This window comes from Amphibalanus amphitrite, unplaced genomic scaffold (genome assembly GCF_019059575.1).
Source record: "Amphibalanus amphitrite isolate SeventyFive unplaced genomic scaffold, NRLGWU_Aamphi_draft 001173F_arrow, whole genome shotgun sequence".
NCBI classification, from domain to species: domain Eukaryota; kingdom Metazoa; phylum Arthropoda; class Thecostraca; order Balanomorpha; family Balanidae; genus Amphibalanus; species Amphibalanus amphitrite.
In genome coordinates this window covers 111,353-138,346 of record NW_024882667.1, presented here as the reverse complement: position 1 = coordinate 138,346, position 26,994 = coordinate 111,353, and the positions used below count along the sequence as shown (strand labels likewise).

The following is a 26,994-nucleotide window of genomic DNA, read 5'->3' as shown; positions in this document are numbered from 1 at the left end:
GGGCTGGTCTTTGGTGTAGCAGGCTGGAACATAGGATTTTGTAGTGAGGTTTAAGAGAGGATCGAATAAACTGACGTGAGTCAATTCACAGAGATTCACATGTATTAGCTCATTCATTCATTCTTCATTCATTGGTTCATCCATAGACCTCTGTACACCGGGTTTACAGAGGTCTATGGCTCATCCATCCTTCATTTGTTTGTTAATCTATCTATTAGTTCGTTATTGCGCCATGCATCCACTCACTGATGCTGTAATTCGTAATCGTCAGCTACCAGAGCACTGATAACCTCATCTCACTGCAATGACACGCACTATCGGATGACCAAACTGACAACGGCTGGACCACTTCGGGTGTAGCATATACGACAGTGGGTGTGACATAGTCTGTCCCAGCTCTGAGAGCCATTCTGGTGAGGAGACACTGGTAGCTGAGTATATTTGCGGCTTGTGGGACGCCTCATTGCGGTAGCATGTCGTGGCTCGCGCATACACTCTTAGAGAATCCTTGTTGGGAGTAGCTGACACATAGTGACTGGCGTTTACTCCCCATTCCACTTAACTACTAAGCAATGTGCACTGTGAATCCACTACTCACTTTGGCCCATTCCTCAGTTATCACTGTAAGACCAGACCTCACTATTTCACCGAAGCTGGCACTCTTCTCATTGCGTCATCACCATTGGCGTCTTTTCATCTACCCTGTATCACCCTGTGGTTTGGACCCATCACTACCCTGTTTCGTTCACTTAAGACAGCTTATCATCACACTATCACTATTTAAACTGTTCCTCACTGACACCTCCATGGCTGTCCGTGGTTCAGGGTCACCACAAGCCTCCGTGGCACCACAGCGCATCACCAGCGGCACCACACTGCACCACTGTGTCCTCCTCTCCTCACCATTTACCACTCTCGGTCAGAATATCTACCGCTGACTTGGTCCTCGGTCACTGTCAGTGAGGTTCTATTGGGTCTGGCAGCATCTGGTATTAATCAGGGGCTCTTCCCCTCGCCGCCGCGGCCGCTGGCTATCGCCTCTCGTTCAGAACCTGCTGCCTCTGGCGGTCGGCGAACAGTGCTGTTCGTTAGAGCCTGCAGTCAGTGAACAGTGCTGTGCGTTAGAAGATGCTGTCACTGACAGTGCTACCGTTAGAACCTGCTGCCACTGACAGTGCTGTCCGTTAGAAGATGCTGCCACTGACAGCCTGTTGTCCGTAAGAATCTGCTGCCACTGACACTCCACCATAGCCTGCTGCTACTGGCGGTGCTCTTTACCAGAGCTTAATGCCAGCTGACAGTCCGCTGTCCATCAGAGCCTGCTGCCACTGACAGTCCGCTGTCCGTTAGAACCTGCTGCCTTTGACAGTCCGCTGTCCATCAGAACCTGCTCCCACTAGCAGCCAGCGCCAGCGGACAGTGCTGCTCAGCCAGTTGGTACAGCGCCGATCCGGGCGGTGCCGAGTGGCCCGATATGTGCAGCCCCCACGTGTGCACCACGTACGAGGCATCGACCCGCTCCAGGACCGTGTCGCGCTGAGCGGGGGTGAGCAGCAGTCGCCACTCGGGCCACGGTACGCCATAGAAACGGCGACTGCGGGAGGAGAGGGAGGGGGAGGGGTGTTAGTGGCTTAGGGGAGAGGGTTGTTATGGCTCTGGGGAAGGGTTGACTGGTAATAAACATTTTACACTTATACAGAGCTCTGATATTGGACATTGGACACATATGAAATCGGCCACAGTCGTATGTGTAGTGAACTGTTGCTGCTGAGGCTGAAGATTCTATAATCATCTTACATCTATTCACTGGCACGTTGGCTGGTAACCATGATAGCTACGATGTAGGGTCGCCAATGGTAACTTGTTTTTCTTCCGTCCATACACTATTTTTCTCCAAGTGAGACTCGAACCCGCGCTTCCCCTTACCATCCCCTCACCTGCCGAATATGGTGAAGTCGCCGCAGTGCGAGGGCGGCAGTGGCAGTCCTCCTAACCCGCACCGCCTGAGCAGCACGGCGGTGACCACCCCGGGTCCATTGGCACCCCAGTCGCTAGGGTCGTACTGCTCGACGAACCGGGCCGCGAACAGGCCGGGCAGTGCCGAGCGGCGGGCGAATTTCAGCACCCCCGCGGCCACACTGTGCTCCGACTCCAGGCCGGCGCCGTCGTCCATATCTGGAAACGGACAGAGGGTGATAAAGGAGGTGCGAATTGTCATGTAAGAAGAGTTAGATAGATAGATAGATAGATAGATAGATAGATAAGCTTTATTTCAGACTCTGGGTCCATACTCTTAAATACTGATGATTTCAGTCAGTGCAGTGGCAAGACAACCAAATGTCACACAAACAATCATTCGGGCCTGTTTCAGCACTCGCGCAGAGCTATGTGCTAAAATGAACGTACAGTTGCTGTTGCCAGTGGCGCCTCATGGAGTTGATTTGGCCCCGCGAAAAGCTTTCGTCATTGGTTGGTATTTGCCTGATATGGGTTGATATTTGATATTGAAGATTTACGAGTTGAATCTTCTCAACCTGATGATATGCGAAATGTCTGTTCATGTTTGCAGATAGATGCAAAATAATTCTAGCATTCACGGCGCCAAAAACCCCCTATAAACAGCAGCTACGTTGTGTAACTTTCTCCGTCGTCGTTCTCACCTGCCATGGAGCGGCGTACGATGACGTCCGTATCCAGATAGATGCCGCCGTATTTGGTCAGCAGCGCGAACCGCAGTGCGTCGCTCATATGAGACGCCTGCCACCAGGAGCGGAGCACCGCCCGCGACCGGTACCACTCCTCGAGCAACGTTCCTTCGAAAACCTCGGCGAAGTCGAGCTGCGCCAGCCGTGTGTTGTTGAACGCCAGGACCGCTGCGGCCAGGGCAGTCCGCCTCACCCGTGCTGTGGCTGTCAGGAAGAGGACTGTGTAGCCCGGGTGGGCGCGAGCGGCCGATTCGACGGCACACCACTCGCGGGGCCGGATCTCGGATCGGCCCGAGGTTTCCAGGAGGAAGATGGTTCGGTCAGGGGTGATGGGAGGAAGAGGAGTGGCCTGGATCCAGACTGGGTAACGCGGCGGAGCGGGGAGACCGTGAGGGGTGTGGGTCTCCCAGCTGTAGTAGAGATCAGAGAGCTGGTCTGGGTCTGCAGTCGGGTAGAACACGTGTGTGAGGTCTTGAGAGGTGGGGTAGAAGGCGTAGAAGAGTAGAAGCGCGACAGTGGCGCTGACTAGGAGCAGCAGCGCGCGTCTTCGCTTTCCGCCGCCGCCGGCGCATGGCGCCACCATCGCGCAGCGCCGACGGAGCAGCGCCAGTGTATGCGAGTGGGGATCCGAGACGGTCATACATCGACTCTGGCGTGCCCCGGCTTCGGTTTAACGCGCCTCATCGCTGCGTTTGACCTCTGTCCGCCTTCACTGGTTCCTGGCGACTTGCGGTAATATTCGGCAATGGCCTAGTCTGACTTCAGGCGACTCTCAGCTTCTTGAAGATTTACACCCGACTCTCTGCAGAGCTCCCTTTCACACCAAGCGCTATCCACCAGCTACTGGCGCTTTTTGATGGTCCGTTGCCTACATTCGGTACTTCTGGCCATGGGTTCTGCTAGCATTGCTTAGTCTGCGTCTGTACACACTCGAACTTACTTCCAAAAGACGAGAAAGCTTGAGCGTGTACTGGGTTGACCTGTGGACAAACGGTTTGTTGAATGTAGGTTTGAGTTAGGACAGGTGCTGTCACCTCACCTTTATCGCTATCCTGCATGGAATAGAGTTTATTCATTCCAGTATACCTATCATTATTGAAACGGGTGCTTTGGAAGTTACGATTGTGGTAGCTGACGCACCAAACAATTTTGACATACCAGTTTTATCGCTATCCAAGTATGTCGAGTATGTCAATACCTAGATCTCGGTGTACAGAGGTCTATGGACACCTTTCTCATGCCAGTGGATTACATGTCTTTGCAGCTCGTAGCCAGTCAGCTCGAACAGCCCCACCTTTGTTATACTCGGGTCAATTATTTAATTGTAAGTTCAAACAGCAAAGGGCATCTGTTTCTGTCTGAACAATCAAGTTCTGCTGGTATTTAGTTGCAGAGCTACGGTAACATTCTAACGTCTTCACTCGTAGACTCTTTACAGAGGTCTACGCTTCATTAGTCCATCATTAGTCAAACAGTTTAACCGCGAGTTCCGGCTAGAGTGGCTCCCAGAATTACTCGCTGTACCCACCTGTTTACCGTCCCATTAAAGTCAACTGTGAAGTAGACACTTGTTTGGCACTTACTGCTTCGTGACTTCTTTAATCGTCACTCTGCCAAGTGTTGCAGTAAATGCTGGACAGTGATCACATCACATGTCATCATAACGTCACTATGAAAATACATCACACCGTCACACTGAGTGAACCCGTCTCGTCACACCTTTCCACTTACACGTCACACCTGAACACGCCCCGTCCGGTCGGTCGTTCCGCGGAGAACTGCCGCCTACCTATCGGCCTTATCAGCTCCCCGATAGGCAGAGGAGGCCCGGACCGCTATTGGTGGACCCTCTGTGACGTCATTGATCTGAATCAGCGGCGGGGGACTGGGATGGTGTGTCGTGATGTCTGTGTCGTGGCAACTTCTGAATATCGCCTGAAAGATATATGTATGTGCGGCAAACGCACTTCATAACAAATGCTTCACTTCAAAACGTTTCAAAGCGCAAACGCTTCATATGGATTTTCGCAGTGTCGCCGCTATGCGCTAATTAGCGCCAAGAAATTGACTGAAATTTCAATTTCTTCAGCAAGTGAAATTATAAAAGGAAAAGTCACACTTCCTAGTGAGGCTGTTACAGGGCATATTTTAAGGATTTTTCACTGCGTCCCAAAGGTGGCATAGGGCACATGCTTTGATCGGAAAGGGCACATTGCAAGCGAAATAGTATATAATGCAAGTGAGATAATGTACAGATAAATTGTGTACTGTGCTGGTGGAGGGGCACTGCAAGCGGGATATTGGGAGCGGGCTGTGATTGCTTTTGGCCAGTCTCGAAATTCGCCCAGTCGTAGTGCGTTCTTTATCCGCATTCAAAGGGCGGACCGGCGATTTAAAATGACATTTACATTGTTGTTAGTCACTCGTCGTTTTCCTGAACGGCGTTGGGCGTATTTGACCTCCCTTGACGCACCAAATTGTACCTATGCTTAGAGAATAAATATGAATATGCACATGATTAAAATGTGATACATACGTCTCTTCATGCGTTTTTCACCCTTATCAATTGATTTAAAATAGAGGTTGACGTGTGAAACATGGCCAATTTGCATTGAAGATACTATGTGTTTGAAATAATTAGATGACGTAAGGTCAAACAGTACCCACCTAAGTTGTGACAAAAAATCATCGGATTTTAAAGCTACATAAAAAATCCATCATAGATTAATGCTTTGGATGAACGGATGCTTTGGATGCTTCGGATTTCGCTTCCTTACTGCCTATCATGTAATATAACCCAAACTTTACCCAATGGAAGTTCCTTTGTTTAATTATTATGCCCAGAAATGTGTCGATTTTGTGCCATGTCCGGGCGCTTTGGGGGGGGGGGGGGGGAGCATGGCCCCGTGGCCCCCTCTATATCCTCCTATGGCCAGACGGCCATGACGGCCCTGATCTGACCGTATGCCATCAAATGTCAAACTTCGCAATGATGCGATATTTTTTTCGGAAAACGTGCCGGTATCTCAAAAACTATGATAGCTAGGAGGGCGCAATCGATAGGAGAAAAGCAATCGATATATCTTGAACAGCTCTTTCGTCAATATTTCGTCAGGATTGAGTTCAGATCAACGGTTAAGGCTCCATAGCCAAAAACGGGTAAAATTACCATTTTTGTCAATATTGGTTTCATGAAAAGCTTTTGAACTAAAAAAAGGTAGAGAATTTTCGTTTGCACGATCGTTCTTCTCTCATTTTTACCTCGAAATGTCAAGGTCAGAACTTGAGCTCACATTACGGTCATTTCGTGACCAAGATAGATCATGTCGCATATCAGTCGATGCGTTTCGATGAGGTACCTCAAAACAATGATACAATCCACTGTGCATGCAAAAGCCCTGTAAGGCCGGATTTTGGGCCAGGCTCCGGGCCTGCGGGCTCCAACTTGACATCTCTAAACAGGACTTTAGGGAAGGGCAGGACACAGAGTCTGAGCCCTAAGGACAGGGCAGGCACAGGCAGGCCATGAAGCTAAGCTAAGACGGATACTTGAGGGCTGGGTAGGATGCAGGGTCCGAGGGCAAGGCAAGGCGCGGGTCTGAGGCTATCATTACACAAGGCCGGAGAGTAGTGCAAGACACAGGGCCTTAGAACACCTGATGATCAACACACCTGATGGCAGGGCAACACGCAGGATCTTAGAGCAGGGCAAGAAATAGTACCTAAAGGTAGAGCAAGACATAAGACACAGATATGACACAAGGCCCGAAACACCGCCCACGTCTTGTCATACCTTCGGGCCCCGAAAGTATGACAAGACGTGGGCAGTGTTTCACGGACGTCGGACGCTGCTATCAAATTCCGCGAGCTGACGTCATACTTGTGGTAGTGTTTGAGCAATGGGCCTGTTGATGTCTCCATGGAAACCCAATTTGACACGTGTAATAGCAGCGTGCTGCTATCACCGGTGAAACAGGGCCAGGGTATGGGGCCTGAGGGCAGGGCAAGGCTCAGGGCATGGAGGCAGAACAAAGCACGGGTTCTGAGGACAGGTAAGGGCACGGGGCATGAGGACGGGAAACGGCACGGGACCTGAGGGCGGGAGACACCACAGGGCCTGATGACAGGGCAGGGCACAGCGCCTGAGAGCGAGCATGGGACACGAGACCTTAGGGCAATGCAGAATACAGGGCTTGAGGGCAGAGTAGGACACAGGGTCTGATGGCATGGGACGGCACAAGGCCTGACGACAGGGCAGAGCACAGCAACTTAGGGCGAGGCCGGGCAGGGGCACGGGCCTGAGGGCGATACAACGCATAAGGCTTCATGGCAGAATAGGGCACAGGGTCTAAGGGCAGGGCAATGCACATGAGGCCTGGAAGCAGAACATGACAGGACAGGGCCTGAGGCAGGGCAAGGCATTAGGCTCGAGGATGGGCGCGGGGCCGGGGCATGAGGACATGGGAAGGCACAAGGCCTGATGGCAGGGCAGGGCACAGTACCTGAAGACAAGGCAGCGGCACGGGGTCTGATGGCAGGACAAGTGTACAAGGCTTGAGGGCAGAGAAGGGCAGGGGCCCCAAACTAGGGTAGGGCAGGGGCAGGGCACGGGGCCAAAAGACGGGAAGGCAGCGCATCAAATTTCCAGGCAGAATATATAAAGTATCGTGTTTGAGGGCAGGGCAGAGCGGGGCACAGGGCCTGAAGAAAGGCCAGGGCACAGGGCCTGAAGAAAGGGCAGGGCAAGGTACAAGACCTAAGGACAGGGCACTGGGCAGGGCACATATCCTAGGGGTATAGTAGGGAAGAACATAATAAGGTGTATGACCAAGGGTAGGGCAGGGCACAAGGACTGGAGAGGGCATGTATGTGCTTAGGTACATAGTAAATCAGGGCACAAAGCAATCGGAAAGCTAACATCTTTTACACAGTAAAAGACCGAGGCATGTTACTTATTTTTGCTCGCACTTTTCGGCTGAAACCGTGGCATTTCAGTGTGGGACGCAGTGGTCCAAATTTCGCGAGGGCTACGTCCCAAAGGCAGGGGGCTGCGTCCCAAAATGGGACGCAGTCAGTATGTTAAAATATGCCCTGGGCTGTTATCAAGAATTGCGTGCTTAATTATAAATATATGTAGAACGACCTTTTGGGGATCATATTTAGAGCTTTATTCCATGAATATACGTTTCAACTGTATATACACACGACGAAAAGGTCAAGCAATCCATCAAATGAGTTTCTGTGTTTTTCGTGCTGCGCGACCGCAGCTCGTGATCGTTATAGTTATACGGTCCTCATCCACTGGGCTTTGTGACTATAAGTACACACTTCCGTTCTGTGTTGGTCTTGTTTGGCCCGTCCGTTTCCTGTGTTTACCTGAGCAAACAGCCGAGCTTCCGATAAGATTATGCATCGAATCGCCCCCAATATTTATCACATTAACCGGGCCTGACGTTGGACAAAGCTGCTGGTCATAGGATTTGTCATAGGTGAATCCAGTGAATCCTATGTATATCGCTAACGCTGACGTTCAACTTGATAACAGTTGAACTCAGTATAGCTAACGCTAACCGAACCCGACGTCTGACGTGGTTGCTTGATAACAGTCGAACTCAGTATAGCTAATGTTAACCGAACCTGACGCCTGACGTGGTCGCTTCATAACAGTCGAACTCAGTATAGCTAACGCTAGCCGAACTTACGTCTGACGTGGTCCCCCTCCTCAGGTAAAGGCTGAGTTTGACGGCCTCCTGAAGGCCGTGGACGGCCAGCTTGGCGACGAGGAGCTGCAGAACGTCAAGGAACTCAAGATGTACATGCTGGAAGACGAGGGAGCCTGGGCCCTTGGAGAGAACTTCATCAACTTCCTGGGTAGGTGGAACCTCGACCGGATCTCGAGTCAACTTTGTGGATTCGTGTTATCGCTTCTCTCATTTGTTAGAATAGTAAAGCGTTGATAAATTTGAAGGGATCAACGTATAATGAAAATTTGAATTGAATGAGGAGTGGACATCTCCTTTGAAAATTTCGGATACTTCTTTTCAGATTAATACATAATTCGCTTACCAGTTTGCCGTAACCACGTTAGGATAACATCTTGAACATGTGTTTTAATGACGGAGATAACCGTCATCAACCTGACACGACTGCTATCGTCCCTACCCTCCGGCGGGTTGTGTTCTGACCTGATCTGACCTGACCTGACCTCTGGCTGGCTGCAGGTCGGATTCTGCACGACAAGTCGCTGCCTCCGGCGGCACGTGTACACCTGCTGAACCTGCTGTCCGTGGCGACCACCAAGGACGACTTCATCCTGATCCTGCACCAGGTAAGGACGTAAGGACTTCACCCTGATCCTGCACCAGGTAAGGACGTAAGGAATTCATCCTGATCCTACACCAGGTAAGGACATAAGGACTTCATCCTGATCCTGCACCAGGTGATGATGTAAGGACGAGTTCATCCTGATCCTGCACCAGGTAAGAACATAAGGACTTCATCCTGATCCTGCACCAGGTGACGATTATTTACTCCTAATTCTGCACCAGGTAAGGACATAAGGACTTCATCCTGCTCCTGCACCTGGTGTTGACGTAAGGACGTAGCAGCCGTGTCTGCGGCTATTTAGCCGAGAGCTGAGGTGATGCGGCACGACTCAGACAGACTCTACCCATCCCAACCATCCCAACCATCTCAAGACTCAGTTTCCAAGTCAATCCCAATCCAACCCAAACAAACTATACCAAATCCGATGCAAGTCTTCAAGTTTTTGCGACTAGTCTTGCCTTTAAGCGTTCTTTTCTCGGCTTCTAGTTGTTTATTGTATTTAGAAACGAAGATGATAAACTACAACATGAGCATTTACAAGTCAATGTAAATCATGCCCAGTTTACCCAACTCACATTATAACAACCCCACATCATCATCGTATGATTACATGACATGGCCCTTACATGACATCACGCTATTCACCCTCTCCGAAACAGAGGAACACATTTATTTGATCTCTCCTTTATTCAGCAGGCTCCGCCTGCGCTGTCTTTACTCCACCCCGCGTAGAGAGCCTCCACTAACCGGCAGACACCTTCTCGCAGCGTTCCAGCCGCCCGCCCGTCCAGTCGATCGCAGGGCACTATCGACCCCGGGTCAATTCATTTCATGATCGTATTGACTGCCGGCCGTCCATTGGAGAGGGAGGAGATATGACAGCGCGGTTATGAAAGCTTCCCGGCACTGGACGCCTTTCTGAGGTCGATGGCGGGGTGGGGTCTATTTACCTATCGGTGGTCGATTCGGACATGTACTGGTGGTATTAGGGAAGTGACACAACACTTTTGGTAGGGATACTCACCACTTGATTGGTCGGTTAGGATTATGGTTGTTGTGGTTAAAGTAAAGTGCCGCAATTGATTTATTGCGCTTTTTGCTGGTAGGCTGATTATGACATAGGTCATAAGAGGAAGCACGGAAGCGGAAGCGGGTCGCAAGTTTCCACGTGTTGTATTTATAATGAGCACCTTAGCGTCCACATTGACGCTAAGTGGCGAGTGGCCCGTTCGGGGGTTCGCGTTGCATGTTACAGACGATAGGGCACTGGATGTAACCAACAGTCGATGGATACTCGGTAACTAATGGGGAATCGAAGCGACCTCGGAGTGCTGCGCGTCTCAGTAGCGGTGAATTCGACGGCATGATACTCTAGGCTGCTATGGAAGGCAGCCGCATATTTATGTAATGTCTGCCGAACGTGATTAAGGACTGGATAGTGGATACTATTGGAGATAGACGATGAATCAGCCAAAGTCTCTCTCGTCCCCTTTTGATTCCTGAACCGTTAAAGTCCCTGTTTCAGCACTTCACCCTTTATTTTTAAAAGAATATTTTGTCGGTACTTTACAGTGCCTAAGCGTAAATTAATGGTATTCTGTGTTTCACATTTTAATCTCGTTTTCATGCGCTTTTGTTCATTTTTGCAGCTGACATGACAAACTTATTTATTATCTCATAGAACTTATTGGTCGCCATGTTTGTGTATTTCTTTTTCACTGTGGTCCTCCCTTCACGACACGGCCAGTCGGTTCCAGCTAACTGTCGGCCATCCCTGTCATGTCACGTGACCGCGCCGTATTCGTGTGCCCGCAGGACCGGCGTGAGCACGTGATCATGAACTACGCCGATGACGTGGACCGGCTGCCTACTGAGGAACAGACCGCTCTGTCGCTGATGGTGAGAGAGTCACCGATAGAGGAGGGGAGGAAGGGTCAGATACTGGGTTTCAGCTCAGTGGTGGGAGTGACAACACAACCCGGCCTTCGACTTCGTTTGAAAATCGAGTAAGGATCTCGATCTTTAGAATTAATTTACATAGGCCTCATTCAGTATGCTATATTACCTGTTGCACTGCTTGGAAAGGTTTCACAGCTACCGGCTCATTGAAGGCCGCTTTGAGGTGTATGCTCAATGCTCATGATGGATTTGTTCCGACTAACGCAGAACACAGACTATCGGTTACATCAAATACTGTCCATGTATTTCAGTTTGCCAACATGTTTGACCAGAACGGCAGCAGCGAGTGGCTCCTGTACATCTCCGAGTGGCAGAGCCCGCACAACAACATGCCCATCTCCAACATTCGAGTCACCACTAAGGTACTGTCCCGCGGTCAGAGCTAGGGGCGGCCCTGGGTCTGTCAGTGGGCTCGGCACCGGCGCAGGGCTCGGGTTAGAGCTCCGCCCACATCGCCGGCTTTGGCGCTTGGTACTGCGTGGGAAAGAGGGCGTGGGATGACTCGTATATAGTTAGTAGTTACATAAGTTGCTGACCTGGCGTAAATGTATTAGGTTTCACAGTAATTAGAAGTGAGTCGTAGTATGTTTCATTGACTTTTGATTTATATATGGGGCTGTTGAAGCTCCTAAAGTGCAAACTATGCCCGGATATTGTAGCGTTTTTTTACGATGTTTCCATTTTTGTTATCAAGTAATTTAGTTTGTCAGCCCCTGGACGCGCGGCTGCGAAATCCGTCAATCACTCTACCGGCGGCCGGTGAACCTGTACTTTTGTTTTCCGTCGCCAGGTGGCAGTGAACGCGCTGCTGGCCGACAGCGCCGAGATGCAGGACCGCGGCACGGCCATCATGTACAACCTGGCGGTGAAGGAGGTAAAAACCGTGGTCAGTATCGCCTTCTACCGGCACGAGTAGACGTTCTACCCGTTTGAGTAGAGGTGGATACCGCCGCCAGCCCGTCCGTCCGCTCCCCGCCACCCGGTAGAAGACGTCACTCAAACCTCTGGGCGGAACACGGATTGTTCTATTCGGCACCAGCACATGGTCATTAACCGGATAATCTATGTGTGTTACATTATCTTGTCATGCCGATGCCTCGTAAATATGGTAGTGTACAACGTTGTACGTTTGCCGTTCGAACATCCTAAAAATCTAATCCAGCATTTATCTGTATTTTCTTTCTTTCTTTCGGAGTGGTGCTGTCTAACGAGAGCCATTCCAACGCTGATGGTGACATCAAGTAAATACAGCGAAAATATTATTATAAATGCCATAATATGCTGTCAGCCTGGGTTTGAGTGACGTCCTTCGCACCAATAATAGTCAGTTTTGTCTATATCTGTATTCAGTCATATTGCAGTGGTATTGTCTGCTAACTCCGGTTTGCATTTTTCGTTCGTTCTGTTGTTGCTGGATGATAGGCCACTTTTGATCCCAATTCTTCTTTCAGGATTTCAGGCCTTACATTTTACCCCAAGACGTTGTCAGTTGGCTTCGCCTGACTATTTTATGCAACTTCATTAGCGTTATAACCAACCAACTGTTAAAACGATCCTTACATCTGGAACAACATTTGTTTCGATTTTTCGCAACTTTTTTTAAATAAAAAGCACACTAATCCCTCAGTATCTCGTGTAATTTAATCATGCCTCCTAATTAATTTCACGTCATCTGTCTAAATTTTCCGCTAATCACGCCAGCTCTATGTCAATTTCGCCTACTAACGAGCTACCCAGCGGCCGTGCCGCACCGCGTAACGGCCTGCGTGTGCGTGCGCCCGGTACTCTGCCGTCCCTCTCCCCCCTCTCTCCCCGGCAGAAACTGAAAACTAACATGAACATGCGCAAAATGATGCCCGCTGGCAGCCTGAACAAGGTAAGACTGGCCCCTGCTGTGCTGTTGCCGTGAAGACACTCGCATGCCAGTGTCCTAACAACAGTTTCTCTTATATAATTACGATTTAATGGTTGTATTCCTGGAATAAGCCGTAACAGTCAACTTAGATAATGTCTCGAAGCATCATTATTTGTATTATTTGTTTCGTGTCACAGATCAATCTCAGCATTTTTCGTTTTCATCGCATACTTAAGATTTTATGGGGCATAAAATGCCATGGTTTTCAATGACAATCAGTGCTCGTATGTGTAATCCATGATCAAGCGGTGTGCGGATTTTTCTTGTGAATGATTCAGGTGACAGGTAAACGTTAATGTGAACGATTTACCTGTTGGTAAATCGTTCGGTATCCCATTCTGAGGTAATTATCGTAAATATTCAGAAAAAAACAAGCGCAATACATTTCACGGTGCTGTCCGATCGTGCGTCTGTATCCTTTGTGCATTACAGTCTTCGGCAGTCGCGCCCTCTATTGTCGACCACAGCAGTAGTGTTTTCCATACCGACCGCCAGGTGTCCGATAGTGTGACAGTGTCGCCACCTTTAGGCGGCCATGAGAGTAGTGTTTCCTACACTGGCCGCCAGGTGTTTGATGTTGTAGTGTCGCCATCTATGAGCGGCCATGACAGTATTGTTTCCTACACTGGCCGCCAGGTGACCAGTGTCGCCATCTATGGGCGGCCATGACAGTAGTGTTTCCTACACTGGCCGCCAGGTGTCCGATGTTGTAGTGTCGCCATCTATGAGCGGCCATGAGAGTAGTGTTTCCTACACTGGCCGCCAGGTGTCCGATGTTGTAGTGTCGCCATCTATGAGCGGCCATGACAGTAGTGTTTCCTACACTGGCCGCCAGGTGTTTGATGACGTGGCCACGGAACTGGCGATGGCCATTCTGCAGTACTTCCAGACGTCGCCACCCGAGGAGCGACTCTACAGGTGTATGCGCGCCCTGGCCAAATTCGCCCAGGTAAGTGACGAGGGTAGAGGAGAGGAGGGAAGAGAGGAAAGGAGTCGAACTGGGTGTCCGTTTACGTGGGGCGTATCGGGAATGAGGCTGCGTTTGGTGTTTGTGATAAGATCACGTTGAGCGTGCTATCGAAGGCCTTATATTGGGGCATCCGGTTCCTGAATCTCAGCTTCCTGATGTCCAGACAGGTCGTTATTCATGCCCGGGAGGAAAATTCCCTACATGCAAGTTGAAGGAAATGTATTGTATATTTTATGTATGTCAAAATGAGTGATTCAAAGGTAGTTAAGTAGCCTAGCTGGTTCTACTTAGCGCTTCTAGAAGTTAATGAATGGTTTAATTTTTTCGGCCTTTTCAGTTATTAGGGTATCCATATATTTGCGCGCTTGGGTCGAGAATTATGGCGTGTCGGACTAAAACTAACCGATAAACGTGATCTAAAACACACTTTTAACTCGTTACGAGTTAAACCAGACGTCTATTAACCATCCGTAACATATATTCAATATCCATATGTCCGGTTTGCCTATAACCTAGCATGTCTATTGCCGTAGTGTGTATGTAGTTTTAAATAATGAATGCATAAATCAATGAGAGTATATGGCCAGCTTATTGCCTGTTCATTGCCAATAACTTTCAACAGCATGGCGTTTTTCTTTTTCAAATCGACTTTCAGCTGGAAGAGCGCCCGTAACGGTGTCACCTTCCCCTGTGCAGTACGTATTACTTCGGTTATCAGTTGTCCATTCACACTGCTGCTACGGCTACTGCAGCTGTTGCTGTGGACTGGTCGAGTTGTTGCGCGCAGCTACTTGGATCGATAAAGGATAGGAGTGATGTGTTATTTTGGGCGTCGATGGCCGAGTGATGGCTGTATGCCAATATCCGACCACGCGACTTATAGTTCTTGAGACGCTAAATCCGCAGACTGGCGTGGATTTATCTGTACTCAGCGGCTTACCTGAGATTTACGGGGAGCTTACCACTCTACACAATACTCAAACTCTAATTCTGGCCCCTTGACAATCTTCTAAAGGTCATGTAAAGCTGAGCCAGTGCATTACTCTTCCACTTAGCGTATCTGCAGGTCTTTGTGCTCGTCACGGGAAGGAAAGAATCTGACAATCTTCTCAGATTTATTGTTGATGCGACGCGGTCCGTTTGTGGCAGGCAGCTGTCTGAAGAAGCTAACGAAAAGCCATTTCTCTGGAAATCATACCAGAACATGTTTGCGAAAACCGACTCTCAGGTTAATGTCCCGTAGACTCAAATTGACGTGAGTCCGTGTACGGCCCTCCAGGTATTTAGTGGTTGGTTGCCAACATCACACTAAGCGATCTGCCTTGATGAATACGTCTAATGGCTGTTGAAAATCACTGCCGAAATGTGTGCACGAACCCTTTTTTTCATTTCAATAGAGTCATTTTACAGGAGTGTCTCTGTCATTTAAAGTTATTACACCAAAAGCACATAGGCTAACCAACCACTCTTTTGCTGGAGGGCCGTACTTCGGATGACGCTGTAACTCAATCGGCGCTGGCTGCCGACCCCACAGCAGTTTTGGCTGGAGGATTTCCAGAGACCGTTGTAACGGGATCGGCTCTGAATTTCTGTCAATGACCAAATGCCTTTTTGTAATCGTACTTTGACATTGCTGCATAGGCTACACTAGGGTGACCCGCGTGCTCCGCAACGCGAAAAGGGGTATTTTCGATCGGCGGTTGTTTGGTTGTTCTTGTGTCGGTTGGGTTATCTATCCATTTCGGTCGATTGCTTTTTGACGGCTAAACGTTTTGGTTTGTGGAAAAACATATCCACCGCATCGAGGTGCCCGTGTCTGATAAGCATGCTTTCCACTTCAGAATCTGTCAAATGTGCTTTATAATTTAGGCGCGTAGTTTTATGACAAATTAAAGGCGTAGATAATTTTCACTAAAAATCGTTTTGCAGAGGCTTGAAACATTTATATTTTTAAGAATACTGTTGCTTGTCATGCAAACGTGATGATTGGATCTTGGAGAGAATTGAATGCTCTTTTCAGTGATAGCATTTTCAATTGTCAAACGTATCAGGTTAAGCAGCAAAATCCGTGTAATTATTTAGTGGCACATTTTGGACAAATACCATTTAATTCAGCGATTTTTTTCCACATTGTTTTTGATCAATTAGCTTTCCACAATTTTTCCATGAGAGACGGTACATTTTTATTGCTAATAGGCGCTGTTTCAACTCATTCCGTCTGACGATCACCTGAAATTAATATAAATTCCAAAATCCGTCCAAAACGTCCATTTTTCAAAAGAAAGTGTCCTCCCCGGTGCACGTGGCGCGTGCCAACCCCTGCACCGCACACCATTCGATAGCCCGTTCGATTCTCTACACGATGCTGTTTTCCCCGTACCGGTCGGGCCCACGGTTACCGAGATATTGCACCGGGACCGGACCCGTGTCGGGCAAATTTGGCTGTTTTCGCCCGTTTTTGCCAGCCGATTAATACATGTAAAGTCTATGACGCGAATTTGCACTTTTTGGGCACGCGCCACGCGCTCGCTATCGATCCGATCGAGCTGAGACCCATCAAAGGCACGTTGTCCATCCTTGTTCTATGAGTTGCGCAAACTTCAGCGCGGTAGGTGCAACGGTGTGACCTGTAACCCGCGCTACGTAGCACCATGTCGCGACCTTCGTAATAGACAGAAACTACGTCACCACAAATAGTAATATAGATATGCCAACTGCATAAGCTTAAATGCCCAATCATTCCTTACTCAACCATTCTATTCTCAAGTATTCCTTACTGGCGGCCTCCAAAATCCATGGCCACCAAAAGCCCTGTGTTTGATACGTTCATATAACCGTGTATGACCTGGAAGCGCTCTAAACTTGTCTTAGCATGATTCAGCTTCCACTGAGCCCGCTCAAATACTGAATGACTGAACTCGACAGATTCGTTCGACCGCCAATTTATGGTACCCTGAAATTTCGTTACGCGTTGATTGTCGCGAACCAGATTCGGGCGTAATGGTTGGTGGTGGCCGGTGGGTCTTGCTGAAATTGGCAATAGGCTCTATCGAGCCTGGCCCGTAGCCACTTTCAAAACATAGCTACCCCAAAAGTATCCGTGTCGTCTACGTTGAAGGTATTTAAGCTTATTCCCACTGGTGAAACTTGAGACGCAGCTTCGTTGCTGTCCTTATCAGCTAGCAGCCCTGAAAATAGTAGCGTCCATCCCACGAACCAGCCCAGCGGCAACCCTAAAAATAATACCGCCCCTCACACCGACCAGCGGTAACCCTGAAAATAATACCGCCCCTCTCATCTGCCAGCAGCAACCTGAAATAGAATACCGTCCCTCTTATTTCCTCAGCTATCAGTAGTAATAGAAGAAATGCTGATTAATGCTGGCTGGGCGTCATGCTCGATGAAATATTTTTAGGATCGGTTCTTCTCTGTAAATGTATATGGCATAGAGAATCACTCATGTGGTAAAATAATCATGACATGTTTTATAGAGAGTGTGTCCCCAATATGAGTACTTGCGTCAGACACTTTTATGTAACATTATTGCTTCTGAAATACGTGAGACGTGCGGAAAGCAAGCCCCAGTAATGCTCAATCGCCAATGCGCGGCAAATTAACCCTCGCCCATGTGGGGGGGGGGGGGTTGGTGCAACCCCCCCCCCCCCCGAGGCTTTTCGGAAATAGTGCAAAAACGGCGGCGCGCAGCGCCGCCAAATTTTGGGTACCTTATGGGGCAAACCTTGCGCATCTTTTGATAAAAAAAAAAATGTGACCGGGTCATGTCAGGTCACGGAGTTATGACGTCACAAAGGGAACAGCCTCCGGCCGGATTTTCACAAACTGAGTGCCAACGCCCGAGGTTTCCTGCCGATGGTACGGATATCGGTTGATGGATCGTGATGAAACTTCTCATGCATGTTGGGGCAAGTATTGGCTATCATATGGTATAAGAAACTTGACCGGGTCAGGTCAGGTCACGGAGCTATGACATCACAAGAGGAACAGCGTCCGGAACTATTTTTGAAAAGCGCCCGAACCACTATTTTGCTAATTCTTGTCACCTCAATGGGAATATGCAGCAATATTAGCTTATATAGGGAGCAAATGGACCTCCCAAATCCAAAAATACAATCAGATTTCAAAAATTTAAATTTTGATTTTTCGAATTTCTGCCGCCGACTGTGACCTTGCCGACTTCCGGCGCTCCCAACGCGCCATTTTTAGAGCTAGGGAAACGAAATACATACCAAACGATAGAGAATTGATCAAGGAACACGATAGTGAAGGATTCAAGTCGATATCTCCCACCGTTTTGCCGCAATCGCCGCCGAAAGTTGAAAAAGTCTATTTTTCCGAAAATTTGACCTTTGACCGGTCAAAAGTAGGTCAAATGTTGACCTAGGACCAAAAAATATACCACCAATCGCGAGATCTCGGCGAGAGCAATCCGTTGGTCTTTTCCGCTAAGCTCTACGACGCTCCGTTTTCAAACGCCAAGGGGGGGGGTCGCACCAACTGCCCCCCTGCATGGGCGAAGGTGGCAGATCGCCGTTTACGGGCGAGGGTTAAGAAGATGTCAATTGCCATGTTTTTCTGCGGGGTTTCCAAAAAGGTTTTCTATTTAGAACTCTTGTGATTAACCCGCGCCCCACTGGGGGGGCTATTTATAGCCCCCCCCCTCCCGTTTTTCTGCAATAACTTCCAAACCGCTTGACGTATCGACGCCAAACTTTCAGCACCTTCGGCTGCATCAATTTGACACCTTGTGTCAAAATTTGAACTTCGTACCTACCATAGGTCGGCCGGAAATGACGTCAGAGTGACGTCATGTTCGGCCGATTTCGACGCAAAGCATTGAACCACGGCAATCGCTCCCAAGAGCTCAGTTTTTAAGCTAGATCCAATTTCTTTGCATGAGCGGACTCAGAATAGACTGCGCTATCAAACTGCTATCTCAGATTTTCGAAATTTTGAAAATTTCGAAAATTTTATATAATAAAATTCAAAATGTATATTTTTACATTTTTTTTCAAACACTTTTTGACTTTTCGAAAAAAAAACGGAATATATGTGATAGAACGCATTATTGTGACTAACTCTAGCAAGTTTTAGCTAAATATCTTCAAAAATGGCCAAGTTATACGCATTATTGCAAAAAATTAACAATAATTAATTTTTCAAATCAATTTTCAGCACGAATTTGACATCTTACGCCAATATAAATAGCACCATCGTGTTCCTGAGCTCAAACTGCATCCAATAGACACCTTTTTTGTTGAAAATTATAACTTCAAAATTTGACCTTTTTTGACCTGAAAGTGACCTGACCTGAGCTAAATTTGACTCAAAATGACCTCGAATGACACAGACGACATCAAATTCGAAATGTTTGGCCTAAATGGACCATGAAACATGTGTCACGTGACCGACGGATGATATAATATTTTCGTGACCTGTGATGACCTGACCTTGACCTGAAAATCAAAGTACAAGTTTGGTACCCTCAGAGTATCTAGAGCATCTGTTCACGAGTGTGTGAACCAAAAATGAGCCTGATCTGACTTGTAAGACGGCGGCCAGAGCCCAAAACGTGAAGAAGCCAAAATGCTAATAATTTTTACTTTGACCTGACCTGTGACGTCATCGGTGACCTCGAGGTCAATATAATTAGGTTTCGCTCGACAGTTTTTCCGGGGCTATCAGACGCCGTTTGAATTTTGACGATCGGCCCAGTAGTTTCGGAGTTAGGAGGGGGGGCTATGAATAGCCCCCCCCCCCCCCCCAGTAGGGCGTGTTATACGCAGACCCCAGTGGGGCGCGGGTTAACTCTTGTGAGAAACTCTTCTGAACGGATAATTGCCGCTGGGATTTCCCGCCATAAATCGGACTCCATATTATTCCGTGTGTGAACCTTTCTGTCCACTTGTGCAGGAGTTCTATTTGCAGGTCAATTTGCAGCGCCACTCTATAGCTGTTTCGTGTAACGTTTCTTCTTTTCCAATAGTGCCTTGGTGAACCTCTGACGCACAGGCGCTATTGGTTTCGGGTAGAGCTCGAGACGCTACTGAACAGCTTTCTACAGTAGTGGCGTTTCTGACGTCAAGGGTGGTCACAGAGTGGCTAACAGCCATCCGTCCAATCTGTCCTCAGAACTAACCATGCGTTTCTTGGTGTACGTGATCCTGTCAGAGCTGGCTGGCGCAGGGTAGATCCTAAAGGCATGGGAGGTCGTTTTAGTCGCTGGGTGGCCTGGCCTACCGGGACTCAGAACAAGTTGTGGTCTCTCTCTCTCTCTCTCTCTCTCTCTCTCTCTCTCTCTCTCTCTCTCTCTCTCTCTCTCTCTCTCTCTCTCTCTCTCTCTCTCTCTCTCTCTCTCTCTCTCTCTCTCTCTCTCTCTCTCTCTCTCTCTCTCTCTCTCTCTGTCTCTCTGTCTCTGTCTCTGTCTCTGTCTCTGTCTCTGTCTCTGTCTCTGTCTCTGTCTCTGTCTCTGTCTCTGTCTCTGTCTCTGTCTCTGTCTCTGTCTCTGTCTCTGTCTCTGTCTCTGTCTCTGTCTCTGTCTCTGTCTCTGTCTCTGTCTCTGTCTCTGTCTCTGTCTCTGTCTCTGTCTCTGTCTCTGTCTCTGTCTCTCTCTCTCTCTCTCTCTCTCTCTCTCTCTCTCTCTCTCTCTCTCTCTCTCTCTCTCTCTCTCTCTCTCTCTCTCTCTCTCTCTCTCTCTCTCTCTCTCTCTCTCTCTCTCTCTCACACACACCTGTATCTCTCTCTGTTGTCGCCAGGTCTCCTACAACGATGTGCCTCAGCTGATCAAAATGATCGGGCCGGAGCCGGGAAAGTTCCGCGGTCAATCGGCGAGGACCGACGAATTGATCGCGGAGCTGGAGACACGCCTGGCTCGGGTGCAGATGTAGACTCGAGTCACGGAGTCAGCGAGTCACGGAGTCAGCGAGTCGCAGAGTCAGCGCCCCCGGCCAGGAAGACGTACAGTCGGGTGGCAGGACGCTGTGCTGATGTGAAAAAAGGAGAAGGTGCTCAGAGTTGGTGTGTTAGGCGTCACTCAGCTGAGCGGAAGGGGTGATTTTGGGTCACGAGGCAGCCGCGTGTGCCGTTGAAAAGGATGAGCGGCCATGTGCGGGTTAGTGAATTCGCTTGAGGCGTGCGTGTGTTGAGTGACTTGGCTCGAAATGATCAGTGGTTTGGTTTCGCTATTCGGGGGCTTTTTATGAAAATCGAACGTCGCATGGTAACATACGTTCGCAGTCTTTCATAATGTAGCTCAATTGCGACGAATCAATTATGAAAGGGCATTAATTACGCTGACAGTGTCATATCTATAGCGTGCCCAGGAGTCCCTCTTTATGATTCATACATCCGAGATACGCTATACTCAAAGCAAGCTACAAAGGGCTGGAAGCTTAGCGTAGCTGAATACCTACCTAAGTTCAAATTCGTCTATCTATTAAAAACACATCCGGCAATGCCCAGCGGTTTTATGAGTTCTCTGAGAGTGGCGCTGTAGCTGGTGTTGTCCCTTATTAGGTGTGTGCCCTGAAGCCTGAGCGGCGTCTGAGCGAACCAGATTTAACCGGTTATGCACCGTCAAGTGGCTCTGATGGACCGTAAGGTGACCCTCGGCAGATAATCGAAAAGCTCTCTGCCAGACGACAGGTTAGTGACGCAAAATAAAACACCCAGAATAGCCACCAAAACATCAAAGTCAGGGGACAAAAACTGACACTTGGGGCGTGTGTTTCCTGACAAGGAAATTTCAGTTACATCTGAAAAGTATGTTTGTCTATGTTTGTGCGAGATGTGCGGTTGTGTTTGTTATTGCGTAGGTGTGCGGCTTTATGCCACCTGATGTGTTGTACATTTATAACGCGCCTTCGATATTGCGTCGCTATTTGACGATATTGTGCCTGTCGTGTGCTCTATTAACGTTACATGCTCGTCGGGTCGTGCCGGACTAACGCGTGATGATCGTCACCGAATCGCTTCTCGGCGATAGAGGCAGGATGCACGTACTGCTAACTAAAGCGACTTCGCTTCAGGGCTTCGTTCCTGGCTACCGGTCTCGAACATTGATCATTTCAGGCGCTCTATCTACTGTTTGTTCTTCTAGTCCGGGCTGCGGGCCCGTCCGCCGCGCTCAACTGGCCACTCTAACCGTGTCTGCCGCGCGCATAAGCTGCGGCTCTGATCGTGCAGGCGCCATGCTGTTTTTTACATAAACTCTGCCTAGTGAGGTGGTTTGTTTAGTCTGGAGGTGTCGGGACGGGTTGAGAGCACATGATGGCGCCAAATGGTCACTCGACGGTAGTAGTTGGCTTCTGATTTGTTTATAAAGTAAGAATTTCGCGAGCTCAAATTAATGATGCTTCTCTAACCAAAAACAAATCAATACTGCGGAACAGTTTATTATAAGGAATAAACCAAAGGATTTGACGTCCAAACAAAACGACAACCTCATTACGCGGGTGTGGCCCAGTGCATTCAGTGTGATCCAAGGCACGAGTCAGGTAATTAATGTCAACTCAACTTACAATGCCAGTTAAACAACCATTCTGATTGGAGAACTCAGAACCCTGTAAAAGCTGGTGACACATCTGGTGAGCTCGTTATATGAGGCGTCACGTTTTCTCTAATTGATGACGTCATCTCTATTTGAAGGGACGCTGGCAGTCCGGCAAGCTGCACACACTCCGTCAAGCTCCAAATCCAGCACCGCATTGTCCGCTGACGAGGCACCTTATCTTCTCAGTCGCTGACGTCATCTCTCCACTCGTTGAAGTCATTTCTCCAGCGGATGACGTCATCTCTCCACCCGATGACGTCGTTCCTCCAGATGACGTTCGTCAACTCTGAGTACCCATTTGCGGAAGCAGAGTGTACAGAATCCGTCCCCCCGTGATGTGCGTCGCATCTATCCAGCCGCCTTTGATGGTACTACTTACTCCAACCATCTCTACATTGTTACTACAGCCGATCACATTTGTCAGCTCCGTCGTCTGGCCAAGTCTCAGACACTAGCTGTTGCAGATTACTTCTACACGCTGTAACATTGATGCGTCCACCTGATGACATGTGTTTTCTCCGTCTACCCGAGTCTGTGGCACTTGTCACAGGGCACTTCCAAGTTCCAACCCTTGTTCCATTGCCACGTCCACCTGACGACGCTGTCAGCGCGGTCTAGCCGAGCCTGTGGCACTGGTTGTTGCAGGGCGCGCGGCAGCAGTGGTGCCCCCTCTGGTGGCAGTCTTGGTCGCTGTAGCATTGATTTATCCACCTGGTAAAGCACACGGCAGTCGGGCCGGCGCAGACGGGAAGAAGGGGAGAGAAGAGGAGAGGAAGGGCAGAGGAGAGGGAGGAAACACGGGAAGAAGCGACGGGGGCCACGTGGCGATGATATGTGACCGGGTGGCGGCGGTAGGCTCTGTACTCGACTGACGGGCGAGGGAAGAGGAAGAATAGTAGGACAGTCGCTAGCAGGCAGGCGCGCATGGCTGTCGCGACGGCTGGTACAGGATGGACAGAGGATGGGATGGAGAGAAGAGATGAACTTCCGAAGAAGTGACGACTTTTCCCTGGCGAGCTGAATATCTGGTGATGCACCGGCGTACTTCAGAGAAGCGAATCTCGACGTCCTATTCGGGGAGTGAGCGAGGCGACACGCCACGACGCCTGTATCACCCGTGGTCTGTGAGCAGAGTGGAGAGTAAGCCTGCAGGGGCGGTGTTATATGCCTCCCACTGGACACGAACAGGAGGGGAGTGGTTGACCGCATGCCCGCCTGCCGGATGTAGTCACCTCCGTCCCCCAGGGGAGCGGGCACTGCTCCATGGCAGGCTCTCAGGTCATGGAGAGGTGACTGTCTGACCGCGTTGAGCACTCACCTGATGTCTTTATTTTTACACCTGTCTCTGCTGTCGGAGACGGTGAGATTTAGTGGACGAGGATCGGCAGCCGTTTCCGTCATCTGTTGTTCACGACCTGCAGAGTTGTAAAATTAATCCGACTGTTCAAAACCAGTAGGGGAACCCGGGACAAAGCGATCACCCTAACGCTTTTTCAAAGCCGACGCTTCATTTTCGAACTTTAGATTCTATCCATAAAGGTTAAGTTTTCGTTTTATTGTCGAATAACAATTCTTTTCTCGATTTCGGGCGCTGCGGGGAGCATTGCCCCAAGTGCCCCGTGGATCCGCCAGGATCATTTCATTCATCATTATTAACCCGCGCCCTGCTGGAGGGGGGGGGACCCCCCTGTGGTTTTTCGCGAATATGTATCTATTGGTCCATAGGTAAACATGGCACACTGAACGTGAAAATGGCACCCATGATCCCTGTTTATGCTTCTGAGGTCATCCCAGGTCCCAAAGGCATCTAACAGTTTTTTCGCGAATAACTTTTGACAGAGGCATGCTAGAGCGATGAAAACGCCTTAAATGTGTTCAGCTTCGATGCCGAGGTGGATGTCATCACTTTGAACTGAGGTCAAATTAACAAGTTGACCTTTCAAGGGCAAGTTGTAGTACATTCGATGCGTCTTGACTAGAGGGACACGATGCAGGTAAAAGCCGTAAGCTCGTGCAGCGTTTGAATCAAAAGTTATTGCAGAAAGCTTTCCGCAAAAAAATCGTCTATCATTTTGCAGTTATTGTCCCCTGCAGGCAAAACATTTCAATTTCACGTAAGTTCAAATCTGAGCGGGATACTCAGAAGGAGCGCTAATAGGGCTATCAAATGCGCTTTTCCAGGACGCTGTAGCTCTATCAGTTTCCGAGTTATGCGTCGGCTTGTTTGATATTGTCCTTGTTTGAAAAAGATATTCGACCTGAAAATCGGCGAAATTTGGTCTTCAATGACCTCTGGTGACCTGACCTTCGAACAAAACTAACTGCAGTTCTTTCGTCATAAGTTTTGACGCTCTTTTGAACGTTGCCTTCCCCGTATCGCATGGCCCAGGAGCCGAGTTAGAAGGGGGTGTTTAAACAACCCTCCGCCCCCCAGCAGGGCATGGAAATCCAGGAGTCCCAACGGGGCGCAGGTAAATATTACATATTCGTGCATTTTACATGCGTCGCGTCTATCAATCCCTACGCGTTTTTGAACGCTTTAAAACAACGAAGAGTCAAAAATCAAAATGAAGCACAGAAGCGTGGAGTATCACATGGTGTGCCACTGTCTATCCATCATTCAGAGCTATCCTGGTGGGTCGAATCTTCATGGTGACCGTTTTCAGGGAATAGTCGCTACCCCGCCAGCCGTCCCATACGACACCGTGACCTTTCTGTTTGTGCTTACCGGAAAGATACTTGCCATTCAAGCTGGAAAAGTGACATTTCTTATGCCACCAAGGGGCCTCATAGAATTTGGCGCAGTTAGATTTACTACTACCATCGTTGTCTCTGTCTTCTGTTGTAAATCGTTGTCCTGAGTGGTAAGTTAGCGAGTCCCCTGCATTTCCGCTGTAGTTGAAAACATGAAGTCGATATCCGTCCGTTTCAGAGGAGATGCGGAAGTTCTGGTATAGTGCATGTCTCCGTCCACCTTGAAAATCCCCGAAGTCAATCCTCAGTTCGTATCGCCGACCTCTTGGTGATGTCATAGTCCACATGTTATCGAGGCCCCACCAGAATTCGCTATCAAGCTCTCCGAATCCCTCCCTGTAGGCGGTCCAGTTCCGGTAAAAGTCCTCCCTTGGCTCTATATCGGCCCGTCGCTGGATGACGGTCCACCGTCCGCCGTCCGTCTCCAGGTCGCAGTAGGCGGGCACCTCTCCGGCGGCCCCCAGACCGGGCCGCAGCAGGTAGATGCCGCTCTGGGAGCCGACCGGTAGGTCGCTGCAGTCCCGGGCTACAGAGTCACCATCGGTCGAGGCATTCTGAGCGGCGTCAAGGCGGAGGGTGATCCCATCAATCCGCGCCCGCTGACCACCGGTCCTGCTCTGAAGCGTCTCCAGACTGGAGTTCAGCTCGGCAATTCGAGATGCATGTTTACCAATAGAGGATTCGTAGAGGCTGACCTGAGACGCTTGGCTGTCGAGGCGCGAATCATGCGAGTCGATTCTCGATCTGAGTCGACCAATTAGTGAGTCCTGTTTCTGGAGTCGCAATACCTGCTCATCGAGTCGGGACTCCGCGATTCCTAACTGCGATGGCGTCACGTTCAGCAGCAGTTCATGGTTGTCAACTTTGGTTTGCTGTCCTTGTAGTTGAAGGTTGTGATCACTCAGACGTTTTTCAACGTCTCCCAGTTGCAACCTGACCGTTGCAATCTCAGAATCCTGTTTGCGCTCCTGTTCGAATACTCTGTCCAGTCGGGCGTCGAGCACATCCAGTCTGGAGTCCAGCGTGTCGATGCGGCTGTCCAGTTTGATGGTCAGCGGCTGAATGGCGGCGGTGACGGCACGATCAACAAGCTGCCACAGCTCATCAGGAGTGATGTAGAGTCCCGCTGCGACCTGCTGCTGCTGCTGCTGCTGCTGCTGGACAGAACACTGCGCTGGCAGTGCTGCCGCCGTCAGCAGAGCTGCCACCACTGCTGGCAGCAGGGGCGACATGGCTGCGGCGACCCTCTGAGGACGACAGGGGACGGCCTCTCTGGTCAGCCCCGACCTACGAACGACTCTGAGCCTCAGCGGCAGACTCGGGCCGGCGCTCAGTGGGCTCGGAGGGACACACCGGGCACTACGGCTTCCACCGGCGCGCAGGCTGGCGGCAGACTGACACGGCGGCAGCTGAGAGGCCCAAGCTCAGCTCTGGTGTCGACGTGGCGCCGGTGAGGAATTCGATGTTTATAAACTGGGGGTGGTTTATCCGACCGGGACTATAGGATATCGTCCGTGGTCGGTCAGAGGCAGCGGTGTCGCCACGGATTTTTACTGGCGGGGGGGGGGTTGACCCTCTGAAAACCCCGTCCTTTCATAGTGCCTGTTGTTACCGTACTTTTTCCAAGCCGCTGCATTGCATGTGTATTGTATAATGACAATGAACCGAATACATGGGTGCCCACTGCACTGTAAGTACACATCCGAAATCCGTTCCACTTTATCACGGTTAACGGCAAAGCCTCTGAGCTTCTATCAGGGTGTAATTATTGACATATGGCACCCACTAGATAAAA

General features: G+C 49.5%; 3 protein-coding genes across 17 annotated transcripts in view; 1 reads left to right on the top strand and 2 right to left on the bottom strand.

Moving 5' to 3' along the window:
• LOC122370842 overlaps nt 1-22,116 on the top strand; it is a 42,487-nt gene extending 20,371 nt beyond the window's left edge. For 5 of the 15 annotated variants that reach the window (XM_043346790.1, XM_043346785.1, XM_043346795.1 and 2 more), the window contains 7 exons: nt 8,432-8,576; nt 8,927-9,033; nt 10,848-10,931; nt 11,243-11,353; nt 11,782-11,877; nt 13,742-13,855; nt 20,650-22,116. In XM_043346790.1, the coding sequence (XP_043202725.1) occupies nt 8,432-8,576; nt 8,927-9,033; nt 10,848-10,931; nt 11,243-11,353; nt 11,782-11,877; nt 13,742-13,855; nt 20,650-20,781 (789 nt within the window). In that variant the 3' untranslated portion in view covers nt 20,782-22,116. Of the gene's footprint in view, nt 1-8,431; nt 8,577-8,926; nt 9,034-10,847; nt 10,932-11,242; nt 11,354-11,781; nt 11,878-12,810; nt 12,868-13,741; nt 13,856-20,649 lie in introns of all 15 variants that reach the window. The other 10 variants (XM_043346793.1, XM_043346783.1, XM_043346780.1 and 7 more) reach the window with 3 other exon arrangements.
• Nucleotides 89-4,280, bottom strand: LOC122370846 (lactosylceramide 4-alpha-galactosyltransferase-like). Its single transcript, XM_043346797.1, has 4 exons — nt 4,234-4,280; nt 2,661-3,685; nt 1,938-2,175; nt 89-1,594 (listed from the first exon to the last, which is right to left on the bottom strand). The coding sequence occupies exons 2-4, from the start codon at nt 3,343-3,345 to the stop codon at nt 1,381-1,383; spliced, it is 1,137 nt and encodes a 378-aa protein (XP_043202732.1). The 5' UTR covers nt 3,346-3,685; nt 4,234-4,280; the 3' UTR covers nt 89-1,380.
• Nucleotides 22,117-22,271: 155 nt separating the features above from the next.
• On the bottom strand, nt 22,272-26,594 carry LOC122370845 (angiopoietin-related protein 7-like). Its single transcript, XM_043346796.1, has one exon. The coding sequence runs from the start codon at nt 26,429-26,431 to the stop codon at nt 25,055-25,057; it is 1,377 nt and encodes a 458-aa protein (XP_043202731.1). The 5' UTR covers nt 26,432-26,594; the 3' UTR covers nt 22,272-25,054.
• Nucleotides 26,595-26,994: the final 400 nt, after the last annotated feature.